The 16,639-nt window shown below is 44.2% G+C and overlaps 1 protein-coding gene across 1 annotated transcript; it reads right to left on the bottom strand.

Annotated features, from left to right (window-relative positions):
- Positions 1–553: 553 nt before the first annotated feature.
- On the bottom strand, positions 554–15,403 carry ERAP1 (endoplasmic reticulum aminopeptidase 1; the record flags this gene model as incomplete). The annotated part of the gene is made up of 18 exons (XM_082497328.1): positions 554–1,269; positions 2,874–2,955; positions 3,070–3,210; positions 4,117–4,278; positions 4,982–5,166; positions 5,257–5,413; positions 6,811–6,994; positions 7,276–7,355; positions 7,836–7,993; positions 8,432–8,515; positions 8,667–8,798; positions 9,325–9,456; positions 10,198–10,311; positions 10,885–11,039; positions 11,392–11,512; positions 12,063–12,197; positions 14,220–14,358; positions 14,913–15,403. 18 exons carry the CDS (start codon positions 15,401–15,403, stop codon positions 1,123–1,125), a joined length of 2,799 nt encoding a protein of 932 aa, XP_082353454.1. The 3' UTR covers positions 554–1,122.
- Between the last annotated feature and the right edge of the window lie 1,236 nt (positions 15,404–16,639).

Raw genomic sequence — 16,639 nt, 5'->3', positions numbered from 1 at the left:
GAGAAAGCCATTCACAACTGCCTGTTAAAAATAACAATCCTCCACCCAAAAAAACCCACATCCAAAATTTCCACTTAGCTTTCTTAAGTAACTGTCTTTTCCGAACATGTGATATGAATCATTTCTCCTCAGAGTAATTACCTTAGAAATCTTGTTATCCCACAGGCAAAATGTGAAGACCATAATGACTGTCCTTATAAACGTCAGTGAGTACATGTGACAACAGTTGCATTTCAGGTGAAAAGGGATTATTAGAAGCAAAAATTCTTGCTAAAACAAACTGATGGTTAATCATCTAAAATATAATTCATCAGGTTTGTTTTGGTTTTGTTTTTGTTTTTTACAGAAAATGTATGTATTCATTTCCTGAATGTTACCTAAAAATATTTCAGTGCAGGCAAAGTATCTACGTCAGCAGCAAAAGTAGTTGGGCAGAACCCCGGGGAGAGGGTGGCATTCGGGGGACCTCAGCATCGCCCCTACACAGCATCCACACCACCACAACTACCCCACCCTGAGACACTACAGCAAATCAGATGGGGCCCTCAGCGTATTTACATTGACAGATGCAATTTTAATTACAGTTGGTAGTCAGGTGTTGGGTTTGTGTTTTTTTTTTTTTTTTTTAATTATGTGGCGCTTGATCTGAGGTACATGTTTGTGAAAATAATTCTCCTGGAAACATAAACCATCAGGAGAAAGACAAATGCAATGATGGCTTTGCTCCAGAGCTTTAGTGCACTTCAGTGTTAAATGGCGCTGCCACTTGCACCGACGTGTCAGCACATGCCGGTGGAAAGTTTCTCTTGGCTGTTTGTCTCCCCGTACCTTCTGCTTTTTCAGAAGCAATGTATTTCAGATTTCTAGCAGTTGACCCCCCCATGCCCTCATTCACTCTACAACGTTCCTTTTGTCTCCGAAGTGTTACCTGCTGAGAGAAATCAATGAAGGTCCAGGTCTGTTCTCAGCAAACCACCACCATAAGACAGACAAATCCTGAGCTGCAGCATTAGCTGCAGCCCCTTCCAAAGAAATGAATTTATACAATTGAGCTGTCCCTTCAGCCCTCCATTTTCACAGCTTTTCATTTTTTTCTGACAAACATCAGCAAGGTGCCTTAATTTACAGATGGTTGTTTTGCAGCCATATTTTGACTTTCTCAAAATTTCTATCCATCCATTGTATATTGTCTTCAATGGTTTCCATAGCTTGCTGGACACAGCGAAGCCGTGCGCTTTTTTCATCCAGAGAACTGAAAAATTCTTTCACCTGTTGACAAAAATTTTGAAAGAACAGTTGATGAAAAAGCAGCAACATCTCTTGCACGACAAGAAATTTGCGCTCCTCAAACCTGACCCTTAGGTCTTCCACCCCCCTTCTCCCCCACCCTCCGCCCCATGAACAGTTCTTAAAAAGGTTTTATAGCGGCTGGATCTCACAAACCAAGGAAGGTTACACTTCAAATTAGATTATAAAAAAAACAAAACACATTGAAGGAGCTGTTATGTCATGTGTGGGATCCGGTTGGTTCCTGCTCATTCAACAAACCCTTGTGGCCATTTTAGCCACGGCAGCCACAGCGTTTGAGCATGGACTCAGGGAGACTGAGCACCCCCTGCTCTGTCCAGCGGCTGCTCTGCTTCCCAACACACCTTCCCCCGACGCTCGGCTAACATCCCAGACTGCCCGCTGAAGTAGGTGCTGCTGCTGATACAGGCAACGGGTAGGACAGATGAGAGACCCTGTGGCTGTTTTTAGAGTGACCCAGTGAGAGTCACCTGCACGTGCCCGCGAGCCACTCCAACCCATCTGGAGGAGCAGCAGTAGCGTAAGTGTTGATGGTAAAGTACTTTCAGAAGTTTTCCCTACACAGGGAAGTCTGTGCCTCCTTTCATCTTTCTGAAAAACAAACCTACCCTCCAACTCCCCCAATGCTTGGGGAAGCCACTCGTCTCATCCTTGAAGCACTCGGGAATGCAGCCACTGGAAACCTGAAGGCTGCTTCTGCCCTTTGAATTGACTGCATTCCCTGTGGCTGCTCAGGTGTTGGCAGCTGCCTTCCTCACTTTTTTTTCCCTTTTTTTTTTTCAAGGAGACGCTACTGATCACAAGGGTCTTTGTGGAAACTTCATGCAACCTCAGACTTGAGTTGGTGTTAATGGTAGACAGATACATCATAAATTAAATACATAAATTAAATACAGTCACTTGGAAGTATCTAATTTATACAATATGTACTGTATATGTACAGTGTATAAATTAAATACATTCTTATTAAAGTAATTAATTACATTTTATTAATGTATTAATTAAATACATTTTAAACTGGCAGCAAAAGTATCAACTTCTGAAAAGATATTGTCAGGAATGGCATTAAATCTGCACACCGACCAGTCTGGGGTTTTTTACCATCGACAGAGATTGTGGAATAAGTCAACAAAATGATTATCAGGTATGATATCCAGGAGCATGGAGAATTTCCCCCAGAATAGACGTAGAACAGTGGTGTATTTCTCACTGTCCTTCAGCATTTTTCTTCTGTCCGCTCAGTGAAAAGACCTACTTTTTTTTTTCTCGCTACTTTCCAGAGTGGGTAGAAAATATTGATAGAAACAGGGACACCATGAAGGGCAGACAAACATTCATGCCCTGCACCAGGCCCACTGCCAAAACAAAGAATGTCTTTCTCCTTGCCACTGACTTTATGATCTCCCTTGGGTAATCTGACCAATATCACCATTATGATCTGTTTTCAAGGAAAAAGCAGGGTACTACCCTGATGCTTCATGCTTTTACGATGTTAAGATGTACTCCAAATTTTAATTTCATTTATACTACAACTGTTTTTTAAAACCAGAATCCGAATGGCTTACCTGTGCAAGCTGTGACCTGGTTGAGTACCGACTTGTTACTCCAGTGACAATGCCTGCTATGGAATTCGAACCGAGTTCAAATCTGGCAAAAAGAATCACCAATACTCAGAAAATGTCTGGTTTTGTTGAAAGCAGAGTTTTAAAGTACAATTGGATAGAGAATAGAGACAGAAATAAAACAACTTCTGTTTCTTACTTTTCTACAAATTTCTCCCAATTTTCTTTTAAAAACGTCCAAGCTAGATGACAGCCAGATGGGTTTTTGGCAACAAATACAATAATATATGGAAGATCCTGAGTTCTTATGATGTCACCACGTAGACCTTGATCCATTAACCTAAGAATTAATAACAGAAATGGAAGTTGTTTAGACCAGTAGATAAAGCTGACAAATTACTCATTTGGTACTTAGTATTTGGTTGAGAGTTCCCATTTCTAAAGGTCCCGAGACATCATTTGTGCTGTCTACTTCCAACTTTTCACAATGTACTCCTCAGCCACATCCATCTTTCCCATTTCTGTTACTTGCACAACTACAGTTACTTGGCAGACCTATATTCTGAATATAAAGCATAAAAACGAGGCTACATTTTGCTCCTACTCAAAATTTCCAAATTAATCTGAACCTCGCTCTTCCCCCTGTAAGAAAGGTGTTTGTTCTGCACTAAGTGTCAATGGAAAATTCAGACCTGCAAGTGCTGCTCATGACTAAGGTGTCCAAACAGCAATGCAAAGCAAAGAATAAATAATAACATTACGGGACAGCTAAAGTACGTCTCCAGCGATACGTGAACACAGCTAAATCAGTGTCCCATGCTGTCACCCCTGGTAAATGGCAGAAATCACAGAATGCGTGGTTTGAAGCTAACACCTGAAAACCTCAGTGGTGCTCAGCTCTCTTAAAAGTGGAAACCTCAAATTTTATAAGAAATGTACAGCATATGTACCTATAATCAAAGCCACTACTACTAAGGTCAATAAAGAAGTGTCTGTCGAGCAAAGATAAGGTATCTCGTATTTTGTCCTAATTTGCTACTGCAAATTCTGAGCGCATTGACTCCTGACACCAAAACCCAGAGATGAAAAAGTGCAGCTGCTTCCTCTGACTGTATTAACTCTGCAAAGCATTTTATACATCATGAAATTCAAAAGCTATGAAACAAGACTCTGAATAACTCTATTTCCTGTTTCAATGTTTGTAAATTTTCCCCAAACACATTTCTGTTCCTTTGTAACTACGTACCACTGAAGTTTGTCCTTACTTCTGCTGAGGCTGAGAGCTAATTCAATGTTCGCTCTCTCTATGTTGAACGAGTGCAGTCGGTATTTACTGAGGAGGAAATCCCAGCCTTCGGGTGTTTGCGCTCCGACAACATACACTGCTGTCTTCACATCTGCTGGCAAGCTACAAGTTGAATACCAAGTTACTCTCCACGTTGTATTTAAGAATACAGGTAGAAACACAGCCATGTCACCGTCACACGTTGATTAGCAGAGCAGACAATTTATTAAAAAATACTGGTCCCTCAGGGGTGTTAGAAAGCGATCCCTGTGGCTGGGAAGCAGTTAAATATACCAGGCTGCATCTCAGTATTGTTCCTGCCTTGGAAATGACTTCCAGAAATTCTGAACTCATCATTCCTTTTTTTCTTTATTTTTGCATATTCCTTTCATGGTTATGCCCAGTCAGAAACCCATATGGTCCTCTTTGGCCTGCCCAGAACAATCTCTCAAGAGATATTCTGGAGGGTGTTTTAGGGAGTTCTTCATGACAAAAAACAAAAATTAGGTGAAGTTCATTAACAGTAATTACTGATTTTTACAGCAGGTATAGGCCACTCTTCAGACATGTAAATGAGGGAATACATGTTATTTTCACTTTTCAGAACATCTTTAACAACCCAAGTTCTGGAGTTCCACATGATGCGTGTGCTAGTTTGGGCACGTATTATGCACTAAACTGTGAAGGCATTGGGAAGCTAAAGGATAAGATACAAAACTACAAAGGTTCAACTTCAGAGTACGGGAAGGACTGAAGTTTAGCTCTGTTCAAAAATTACGTAATAAAACAGGGTATCAGAAAAAATAGTCATAGTTACAGAACAGACCTCAAGGTCCCATTGGATTTCTGCCATTCTGTAAAATATCCTTTGGCTCTGTCCACGCAGGGCTGGTACCTGTGCACGCAGGCGAACAGCAGGAGCGAGTGCCTAAGCAATCTCTCAGACACTGAGCCTTCATCACTCCAAGACTGCTCGTCAATCAGGTCTTTAAACAGATTGACGATATACTCCTAAAATAAGGTCACAATAAAGATATATTTTGCAGTGCATTTTACAGGGTATGGGCAGAGTGAGAAAGTTCTTGATACTTAAAACATTACCTTTAACTGTTTTTCTGTACCATCCATATCCCTCCTCTCGATGAGCCTGTATATAGGAATCAGCTCATTCATACCCTGGAGTACAGGCATGATTTGTCTTTCGTGTTTCAGGTACAAAGTTAAATCAAAAGCTTTGGAAATTGACAATTTTTTTATGCTAAGGAAGTAGAAAAGAGAGAAAACCAAGCTATAATTAAACTTCAAAGACAAACTTAAAAGCAAAACCCAAGGCAAATGTTTTTCAGAAAGCTATACAAATAGAAAAGCCTTAAGGGTATTTCTAAATCTCTTTTTAACTTTGCTTTTGGAAGCTCAGCAGCTACCTAAGCTATGAAACCTAATATTTAATCTTCGAACTAAGAAATAGATGGTAAGAGAACGATTCAGAAAGATGGACTGTTTCCCTCATCTCTCACATGCCAGGGTTGTCCCAGCACAGCCTCTCCCTCTTGCTCTCTCCCCACTACTGCTTTTTCTCTACAAACCACACATATACAGAAGGAATCCTATGACTGAAATAATTTCCTCGGCAACACCTTTCCAGCTGGACACGTAGATATTTAGCCCGCAGTATACCTCAAAGCTACAATCCCAACTGCTCCTTCACTGTCTTTGCCTGATTCGGCAAACTTCTACTTGTGCCAGGATACACCTCAATGATTTCTTCCAACAGAAAACCCAAGAGGTCTTTTGTCATTCTCCCTGTTCATTCATTCACCCTTCTGCAAAACCTTTTTTCTGCTTCCTTTCCATGTCAGCCCCCTGCACATGTTCTCATTTTGTCCTTATTCACCCGCATCTTCTGCCACAGAACACAGCCACCCACCACAAAGCAAACCCTGCTTAACTCAATTTGCATCTCTCACTGTCCCTTCCTCCTTTCCTCTTTGAGCTCCTTGTCTTTGCTGAGCAATCTTTCTTCACTCTTCCCTTTTCACACTAGAAAGACCTTTCCTCTACTGTCCAAATGAAAATCGTGACTAGCCCTGCTGACATTGCCTTGAGCTGCCACCTCAAATTGATATGATTTTAATCCTCTTCCAGATCCCCCCACTACCCTCTTTCTTGAACACCGTACACTCAGACCAAGAGTCACTTCTGCCAGTTCTTTTCTTCTCTGTGCCAGGCTATGCGCAAGCGTTGGCAAAGCACCTCTAAGACACAGCCTTTTCTAATGCATCCACAGAACTAAGACTAACCGCGGCCATAGTCACATCACATCTTTATGACTGCAGTAGCCTCATCTCTAACTGACAAATGGCACCAGCGTCTTTCCAGGTGCAAAAACATAATCCCAGACCACCACTTCACATTGGCATCCTTCCGTTAGCACATCTTTATTGAGCATGACATGTTTCACTAAATAGGTGTAGACAAATGCACTGCAATCAAGAGAAATCCCGGGCTCACACTGCTGTGGGCAAGAGAAGAACACGCTCTCAGCCTATTTAACAGATCTAATGAATACTACACACATGATCAACACTTCCTCAGTGGTATATACTCATAAATACAGAGTTTGTATTTTTTTCAGACTTGGACAGAAGGCCATACCTCACAAGCTGGAATACGTTGTTAATAAGACTGGCCCTGTCATTGCTGCTAATTGCTGTATGGTTCTTTTTCAAAAGGTTAATCAGACGATCCCAACCATCATCTTCATAGTGCACAATGTAATACCCATTCATGTCCACATTGAATTTAACCCACTCCACATCTTCTGGAAGGATAATGACATCTGGAAACAAAAACGTAATTCCTTTTTTAATTAGTGATTCAAACACATCCTCGTACTATAACAAATAATACTGTTATTCTCATTTCAGTGATTTAAAGAACACAGTAAAACGATTTCCAAATATATTAAGAGATCATTATAGGGATATTATTGAGCTGACAAAAATTTGCTTCTCTGGTACCAGCAGTTCCATTTCCCCATTCTGAACATACCCTGCCAAACTAAAAGGCTTGCAAACAAACTTTGAACAAATCAATCGCCTATTTAGTCAAAGAAATTACCTGCTTTAGTTGTCATCAAAAATCTCTGAACAGTGACAGATTTACTGGTAATGTAGGTTAGTGGAATGTGCCATAAGTACCTATTGCAAAACAGAAGTGCTCTGTTTAACAAAAGAATTTTGCAAAAGCTTCTCCACCTTGTCCCAGTCCAACCACTGAGTAATACCCTTGCCCGCACACTAACAGCAACGCGCTGCGCTCACAGCTCTGACTTCAGCGCAGAGCCAGAGGCACCTAGCCAGCTTTTGTTTTGCTGGCTTGGGGGATGACTGACACTGAGGCCGCAACAATACGAACTTCCCAGCCCAGTCCCACTGGTACAACTCCAGGGCGGGCTCGCCCAGACACCCAGCCACTGCAGCTCTGCAGCTTCTGGCACCGCGGCCAGGCACGCAGGGTCTAAGGACAGGAGTGTTACCAATCCTGACCTACACTGGGAAAAACTCGCAGCCCAACAGCTCAGGGTTCCTCATGAAACAACAGTAAAAGCTCTTACTCATCACTGTTTGCCATAGGAGAGTATGTCAGTTTGTGTGCTGAGATTTCCCCATTTTGTTTACCCTGTGGGTGAAGGAGAATCTACTCCCTTCAGGTAGCGCTCCTGCTGCAGGTGGACATTTTTCCCTCTCACCGTGACGGTTACCAGGGGAAAACCTTTTTGCAGTGTCCAAGTGTCCATCATCGCCCTCACATCAAGAGTCTCTTGTTTAGTCCAGTGCTGGTTTTTAGCAAGGGAAAAGGAAGACAAGTAAGAAGGGGAGGAAGACGGGACTACAGCAACAGTGAAACAGAAATGGGTACGTAACAACTCTTAAAGCTGCTGGGTATTTGTAAGCTCTACTTAAGTACGTTTAGACTGGGTATCATGACATCTATATGGTTTTCTTGTGGACATTTTCATATAGTTAATGACATCTCTTTAAGTACTGCTGCGTTTTCAGTCAGCCCTAGGCACAGGAGGATTTCTGTCCAATCTCACAGAAAACAGATTTCCATTGGAACTGAAGAAACCTTATACCTCCCTAGAACCATGCTCAAGTGGTAAAGAATGCTTTTGGAAGACGCACGTGTCAATGCCACAGCACGAAATAGTAAGAGAGGGCACAGACACGTGCCAAATTCCTAAGTACCGACAGGTAGAAAACCAGATACTTACTGCACTTGAAGATGACCGTTGGCTTCTTCTGCAAAAACTATCACCTTGTAGATCGTTTTTATCACTACCTACTGTAGGGCAAATCTGAAAGGAGAAAACCACAAATTTTTGTTCATCTCACTTTGATGTCATAATCCTAAGTACTGGTCACAGTCTTCATTAATACATTAGGGAGACATGTTATTCATGAGAAGCTATGAAACTTGGAAAAAAAAAAAGAATAAGGAATACTTGCATTTGTCATGCTGTTCCACAAATCTTCATTTTTTGTATTCTGATAGCTGTATTTCTCCAGGTACTGGACAAGTCCAGCTTTAAACGTATCAGCAGTCAGGTAGTCCCTCAGCATATTTAATATACAAGATCCCTGTAAAAAAGACAAACTGTTTACAAAACTAGTCCTTAGCTGGCAAGATGCCCGTTTCAGAAAAATTTCAGCATGCCACTAATCTACACAGCAGTTCGCTTCCATATAGCTCTCTGATTAAAAAATAATCAAGTTTTATGTGTATTGAAACAGTACTTCGGGTTTTTTTGTGATTGTTACTCTTAAAAAAATAATGGCATAGGTTACCTAATCAGTGGTATTTTTATTTACTATACAAGCCAGCCCCAGTGAAAAACAGTCCTTGGGTTAAGAACCTAAAAGAATGGTTTAAGACTAAATTGATACAGAACAGATAGAAGAAGTAAAGGTTTCCCCATTTCAGAAATGGAAAAGGCAACTGCCACTTGAATCCACCCAGGTGTTTCAGACAAGGAATTATTCAAGTCATAAAACCACTAACACCATGTGTCAGGGACGTCTTACATGTAGGGGTGAAATCAGTAAAATACAATCATGTAGTACAAACTTCAGTGCAACTGAAATCAATAGCAGTTATGTATTTTACCTTCTCATAAGAAACATCATCAAACATTTCTAAAATTTGAGCTGGATCTTCCACAGGAGTAGATATAGGATGTGAGGAATTTAATGCATCCACTGCCATGGCATCAAAACATTTCCTTAAGAAATAGTCTTCCTAATAGGAGGCAAAACCAAATATTACTACTATATTTTACCCAGTGACCACAGAATCCCTATTTGTTCACTTTTCAGTCCATTCCGCAACATCTTTTAAGACACACAAAGAAAACAAAACGTATCTTTATTCCAGAACATAAAAAAAAACAAAATAGTAATACAGACAGCCAAATGAGTTTTGGTGTTTTAAACTAACCTAAATAGTTGAGCTAGTGAGACTTAAAAAAAGCTCCAAAAAGACACCCACACATTCCAACAGCTTGATGACAAAGTGGTCTGTAACCATAAACCATTTTTTTTTTTTTAAGGTGAATTTCCCTATTATTGTGCCACTGTAATGCTATGGCAAAATTCTGCCCAAATGCATTGTCCATCACACTTTGGCAGAAAATTTCATATATTGGACCTCTGGTAATGCTAGTGGAAGGATTTTAGTGTTTTCAAGTCTGACCCTATTTGATGAAATAAGATAAAATAATTTCTTTACACTTTTGGAATTCTATTTTTTTTTTTTAAAAGAATACACTCTTACTGCAATTATTAACTTCCAACATCAGTTACTGAAAATATTTACATATAGTTAAATCAACACTCCTATCCTTCAGAGTTAACATCGGACAACCCTATCAAGCAGAATTTTAAAATTAGTTCACAACACAAAGCTGCTTGATATTTATCCTTAAGAAGTTGCGAATTTAGAAGGCAGTTATAAAACAAAAATACAGTAACAGCTGCTTACAACTCTCAGTTCTGGATGGGTAACGCTGACTGACACGAACTCCATAAACTTTGCAAATCCTTCATTTAACCACAGATCATTCCACCACTCCATGGTAACGAGGTTGCCAAACCACTGGGGGGAAAAAAAAGAGCTTCTGAAATTACATACACAATTTATCACAAAGGGTGCTACTGACCTGTATGAAACAGCATTTATAGTATGTTATTTACCTCTGAGGAACCTTTTATTAGTGAAACAGCTTGCTCTAACCTCTTCCCATTGCACCCTCATTCTAACGGTAATATGCAAAAACACTGACTTCCACTCACATTCCACTGACAAGAAACCTTGTAAAGAAACCATGTTTGGCAGAAGAGCCATGTATGAAACAGTTAACCTTTCCAAACCTTTCCAAAGGTTCCTATTTTGGCAGCCTGCAATTAATTTCAAGGGCCGCCAGTGGTGCAAAGGCCCCGCAGCACCGGAGCTGCTGGACTGAACACATTTGTTTACAGCCGTCCATGTCCACGCAGCCTGCCGGGACTCTGTCACCAGAAACACTCCTCGTGATTCACAGATGAGCACCCTCAAGCCAAAGCTGCTATCTTCAGCTTCCAGCTCCAAGATGCCCCTACACACACAGGATCCATCAACTTGGACTCCTCTGTAGGCCCATCTAGCTCCTTATTCTTCCCCAAATCTCACCTGATGAGCCAGCTCATGGGCTATTATCATCGTAATCCAAAGTTTAGAAGACGCTGAAGACTTTTCAGGGTCATACAACAACGCAGATTCCCGGTATGTGGTCAGTCCCCAGTTTTCCATAGCACCAGACTGAAAATCAGGAACAGCTGCTAAATCTAGAAAAAACATTAAAATAGCACTAGTATCATTTTACTCAACAAAGAACTCACCTGCTCATCCCACTTCATGACTGCTCCCACACAGGCACACGTATCACAGGTACTTCTAAGGGCTCTCTTAAATGTAATTGCAAAAACATACTTTTAAAAAAAGCTCTATACAGAAGCCAAGGATCTTCAGTTCCCAGTGGAGCTTTTCAATTTGTCCTTAAGTTCTGTGAAGCAGCCACTTTAAAAACCTGTGAGACAAACTGGGCCCTGTGTTCTTACTCTAAATTACTGATTTTGTGGTATTTTACTCTCTGTGCTTAATAATGTTCTCAAATACATGAAATTATTTAAGACTTACCTTGTTTAGGTAAAGGATATGGAATGCTGAAGTAATCCTCATAGAAGTCTAAAAGTTTCACTGCCGCATCCAACGCATAATCAGCTTGGTTGATCTTGTCTGGCACAGTATAAACAGAGATCTACAGCAGACGAGCAGGCAGCACTTCAACACCAGCATCAAAAGCTTACAGAAGTTGCTTTTTATCACAGTTACTTGAATGACCATAAAAAGGGACACTAGAGCACACACCTAACTCTTCTCATAGCCCTCACAAGGGCTACTAAGATATTTGCAGAAAAACAACTTACCCACCAGAACCACCATGTCCCTCAAAAAAGACTTCTACTATTTCCAGCCCTACCACCATACAGTTGTTCAATAGACGCAGGTTTATTTTAGTGCTTATTCTCCATGAAAACTATTATTTCATTTGCCTTTAATTATATAATCTTAGACAAAACAATGTTACCAATGCATACAATTATATATAAAATAAGCCCATTACCAAAACTTTTGAAACTAATAAAGCTCGGAATGTAAACTAATCCAATTACAAAAACAACTTCTCTCCTTTCATTCCAGTAAAACATTGAGATATATAAATCTGATGATTTAACTGAGAAGTAAACCATTATGCATTCATACAGTCTTAAATACAAAAAAACTCTTAGAAAATGAGACAGATTTACCTTAACTCCATGACTGGTTATTTTGCTGATGGATTTAAAATCCGAAACGATAAAGGCCACAAGGTACGTACTCATCTTGACAGTGGTATCAAAATGGTCCTCAACAAGCCAGGGAGTTATGTTCACAGACTTCACCTAAAAAATAAGCACAGCACACACTGTGAAGACCCAGGCACCAAAAATTTTTGAGTTTCTTCTCAGTTTAGAGAAGATTTTTTAAGATTTTAAGATTACATTTTAAAGATAGATACTACGTTACATTTTAAAGATCATAGAATCATAGAATGGTTTAGGTTGGAAGGGACCTTGAAGATCATCCGGTTCCAGCCCCCCTGCCATAGGCAGGGACACCTCCCACCAGCCCAGGTTGCCCAAGGCCACATCTAGCCTGGCCTTGAACACCTCCAGGGATGGGGCCTCAACCACCTCTCTGGGCAACCTGTGCCAGTGCCTCACCACCCTCACAGTGAAAAACTTCTTCCTAATGTTCAATCTGAACCTGCCCTCTTCCAGTTTAAAGCCATTCCCCCTCGTCCTATTGCTACATGCCCCAGTAAAAAGTCCTTCCCCAGCTCTCCTGTAGGCCCCCTTTAGGGACTGGAAGGCCGCAATAAGATCTCCCTGGAGCCTTCTCTTCTCCAGGCTGAACAGCCCCAACTCTTTCAGCCTAAAGACATTACATTACATTTCAAAGATATTATATTCCAAAGGTACACTGGAAAGAAGTCATCCCCACACCCACCCTTCCCCACACAGAGCATAAAAACACATGTATGTGTATATACAGGCACCTTCATTCGTACACATTACTTCTACATTGGTAAAACTAGAAAAACAAAAACACTGTTCACTGCTTCCCTTTTTCTCAGTGTCTGCCAGCACACTGATCCAATTTATCTTACACCACTTTAGCTGATTAGGAAGCTGTATGTGTCTCAGCAGCCATTGTTACACACAAGAGAAGTGACCTCCTCCAAAACATGGTTCAGTTACCTCAGATAACTAGTTTAGCACAAAATGAGTCACATGCTGGAGGTATCCATTTCCTCTCTTGGTTACAGAGGGCCTTAGCTAACTAGCTTAGACCTGGAACGTGTTTAGCCACATTAAAATGTAACACTAGCACTCACTCCTTATTCATTATTATATCCATTTCTCTACAGAAGAACTGATTTTTTACACCAACTTTCAAAATGCTTCATTTTTGAAAGGTACTTGGGTGAGGGGTCGGGGGTGCTGTTCCCTCTAAAGGTTAGTTTCCTTGCAAACCAGTAACTAATACTACAGAACAACTTATGAAGAATCTCTTACACCCAAAGTAAGATCAAATACACAAAACATAGTTAATCCTATATATGCATACATATTTATAATCACAAGCAATATTTGTAGCTATCACATGTACAGCACTTTCACTCTGAGATGTTTCTTTGAAGTCCAAAGTATTTTTTCACAGAGGTCCCGTTTATCTGACAATTAAGTCAATACAGATGAATCATGTATTTATTCATACATATTCATCATTAATCTTAAAACCTAAGATCAACATGGAAAGCATTTTGTTGGTAAATGAATAAAGATTATGGAGACTATCTTGTGCTGATTGTTCTCACACTTCTGCTGAGAAGCAGAAATCCATACAATGCATTATTTTCTTCATTCCTTTTTAACCTTGTGTCAACACTACCAGTAATAGCACCACACACTCCCATAAAAGAACTGAGGCAATGTTAGAACAGAAAGGAAGGGAAGGAAGGGGAAGGGGAAGGGGAAAGGGAAGGGGAAGAGGAGGGGGAGGGGGAGGGGGAAGGGGAAGGGAGGGGGAGGTGAAAGAGAAAGAGAAAGGGGAAGGGGAAGGGGAAGGGAAGGAAATGGTTTGGGTTGGCAGGGACCTTTAGAGGCCATCTAATCCAACCCCTCTGCAATAAGCAGGGATATCTCCAACTAGACCAGGTTGCTCAAAGCCCCGTCCAACCCGACCTGGAATGTTTCCAGGCATCTACCACCTCTCTGGGCAACCTGGGCCAGCATTTTACCAAACATGTTCACGTCACCATTCCCAATAAAACAGCAATTGCCTGGATATTCTGTTCTCCTTTTGCTTTTTTGTTTCAAAGATCATCAGTCAACAGCACATCATTAAAAGTATCCACCTACAACTGGCATATTGGACAGCGCAAGGTGCTTTGGTTCCCTCCTGATTTTAATTGAAAACTGGGCTTTGAAGGCTGGTTCATCGAAACATGGGAAGGCCATTCGTGCAGCTGTTGGCTCAAACTGTGTTGCTGCAAGCACTCTAAGTGGGGAGAAAGAAGAAGGGGTTTGGTCACGTACCTTCATACACGCAGTGACACGTGAAAAGAGAGTGATTTCACATTTACAAAGTAACAACAGGTACTACCAAAAGCTTTTGCACATCACAGAATCATAGAATAGTTTCAGTTGGGAGGGACCTTAAAGCTCATCCGGTCCCACCCCCTGCCCTGGTCAGGGACCCCTCCCCCCAGCCCAGGTCGCTCCCAGCCCCGTCCAACCCGGCCTTGAACACCTCCAGGGATGGGGCAGCCACAGCTTCTCGGGGCACCCTGCGCCAGGGGCTCACCGCCCTCTCAGGAGAGAATTTCTTCCTAGTATCTCATCTAAATCTCCCCCTTTTTAGTGTCAAACCGTTCCCCTCGTCCCATGGCTCCCCTCCCTGATCCAGAGTCCCCCCCCCCAGCTCTCCTGCAGCCCCTTCAGGCACTGGAAGGGTCTCCGAGGTCTCCCCGGAGCCTTCTCTTCTCCGGGCTGAACACCCCCAACTCTCCCAGCCTGTCCTCACAGTACAGGGGCTCCTCCAAAAAAGGGTACCTGAGTTCTCCTTCACGGGTCCTGTAGGTGCTTTTATAAAAGCCATGGAAGGACTCGGAAAGATTTGCGAGGTACTGGATGTGGAGGGTGTAGTTGTGCCCGGCCCGCAGGGGCTCCGGGGCGAGGAGTGCCACCTGCTCCAAGGGCTGCTGCTCCAGCACCCGCACCTCCTGCGCCGGGCGGCCATGGCCGGCCTCGAGGGCGGCCCTGGCGATCTGCAGGCGCTTGCTGTGCAGGACGACGGCGCTGGTCTGCCGGCTGACCGTAACCTCGATGGCGGCGGTGCCGGCGAAGGTCGAGGTGGTGAGGTTGGGATGGATGAGGAGGTGGTAACGCAGCGGCACGACGTCCCCGGGGAGCCTCACCGCCTGCCAGGGGAACGGCGCGCCGACCCCGCCGAGAGCCACGGCCGGGCTCAGCAGCCCCACCAGTCCCACCGCCACGGCCGCCCACCCCACCGCCACGGGCCCGGCCCGCCGCGCCGCCGCCATTTTGCGCCGTCGGCCTGAGGGAAGAAACGGCGGGAACTGCCCCGCCGGGCGCAGCCCTGAAGCGGGCGGCACCGCCCCGCCGCACCGGCCCCCCTCAGCCCGCCCGGCGCTGCCGCCGGACCCCGGACCCGCCGCTGCCGCCGCCGCTGCCGCCGAGCGAGGGAGGCAAAACGAAAGCGAAAGGGCCCGGCGAAAGCGGCCGCACTGAGGGGCGGCCCCACAAGGCTGTGGGGGGAGCCGGGTCCCCTGCACCGCCCACCCGGCCCGGCCTCCGCCGCGGAGGGGTAGGGGGGGGAATGGCCCCAGCCCCGCGGGGGGTCATTGAAAAGGAGTGGGTTGAGCGCTGTGGGTCGGTCGCTGAACTGGCGCCGCCTGGGGAGAGGGTGAGAAGTGCTGGACGTGCTGACACCCATGCGGCCCGACACTGCCGGGCCCCCCCGCGCCCCTGCGGAGCCCCGCCACCCCCAGACAGCTGGAGGGGCCGCATCGGGTCCCGCTTGCGCCCGCGGGGAGCCCTGCTGTCCTGCAGCCCCCACGAGGGCCCCGGGAGGACCCACATGTGGCCCCGCCCGTGGCCCCGGGGCGCCTGGTTGCTCCCTGGACAGCTGGAGGGGCTCTGCTGGGCCCCGCGGGGAGCCCAGGGGAGCCATGCTGCTCCCCAGGCCCCTCAGCGCCTTCTGTGGGGCCTACGAGGCCCGGGAGAGCCCCTGGGGCTCCCGGGGGGCCACCTGGCCCCCCTTGTGCCCCTCAGAGGGTTGGAGAGAGGCCCTGGGGTTCTCTGGAGGGCTGGAGAGGCCCTGCCCGAGCCCTGGCCAAGCCCGGCAGCCATGTCCGGCATGGAATTGACCATGGTGGAGCCCGTTGCTTCTCCACCTTCTGCTGACCAAAGCGACAGTTCCTGCCGCAGGAATGCTCGGGGCACGGGGAGGGGTGGAGAGAGTGGCTGGATGGCCGTGCCCAAAGAGTGCCGGTGTTATATGTTGATCTCACAAAATTGACGTGAGACAGAGTCAATTAAAATTTGGAGTATTTATTAGCAAGCGGCAGCAAGCAAAACAGCGCTGGGCGGCCCGGGAGTCTCACTCCACTGACGGCGCGCACTCAATGCAGCAGCCTTCTCAAATATATATGGTACTTTTTACATAATCATAAGATCTCTTAATACGGCTATACATATGCATAACCTATCCCCGCTTCGTATTAAAATTAGCTTTAAGAAGTCATTTTCATAAACTC

Source organism: Vanellus vanellus (genome assembly GCF_965231255.1).
Source record: "Vanellus vanellus genome assembly, chromosome: Z".
In the NCBI taxonomy this organism is placed as follows: domain Eukaryota; kingdom Metazoa; phylum Chordata; class Aves; order Charadriiformes; family Charadriidae; genus Vanellus; species Vanellus vanellus.
The sequence above is the reverse complement of the archived record's forward strand: the minus strand, read 5'-3'. Positions and strand labels throughout refer to the sequence as shown.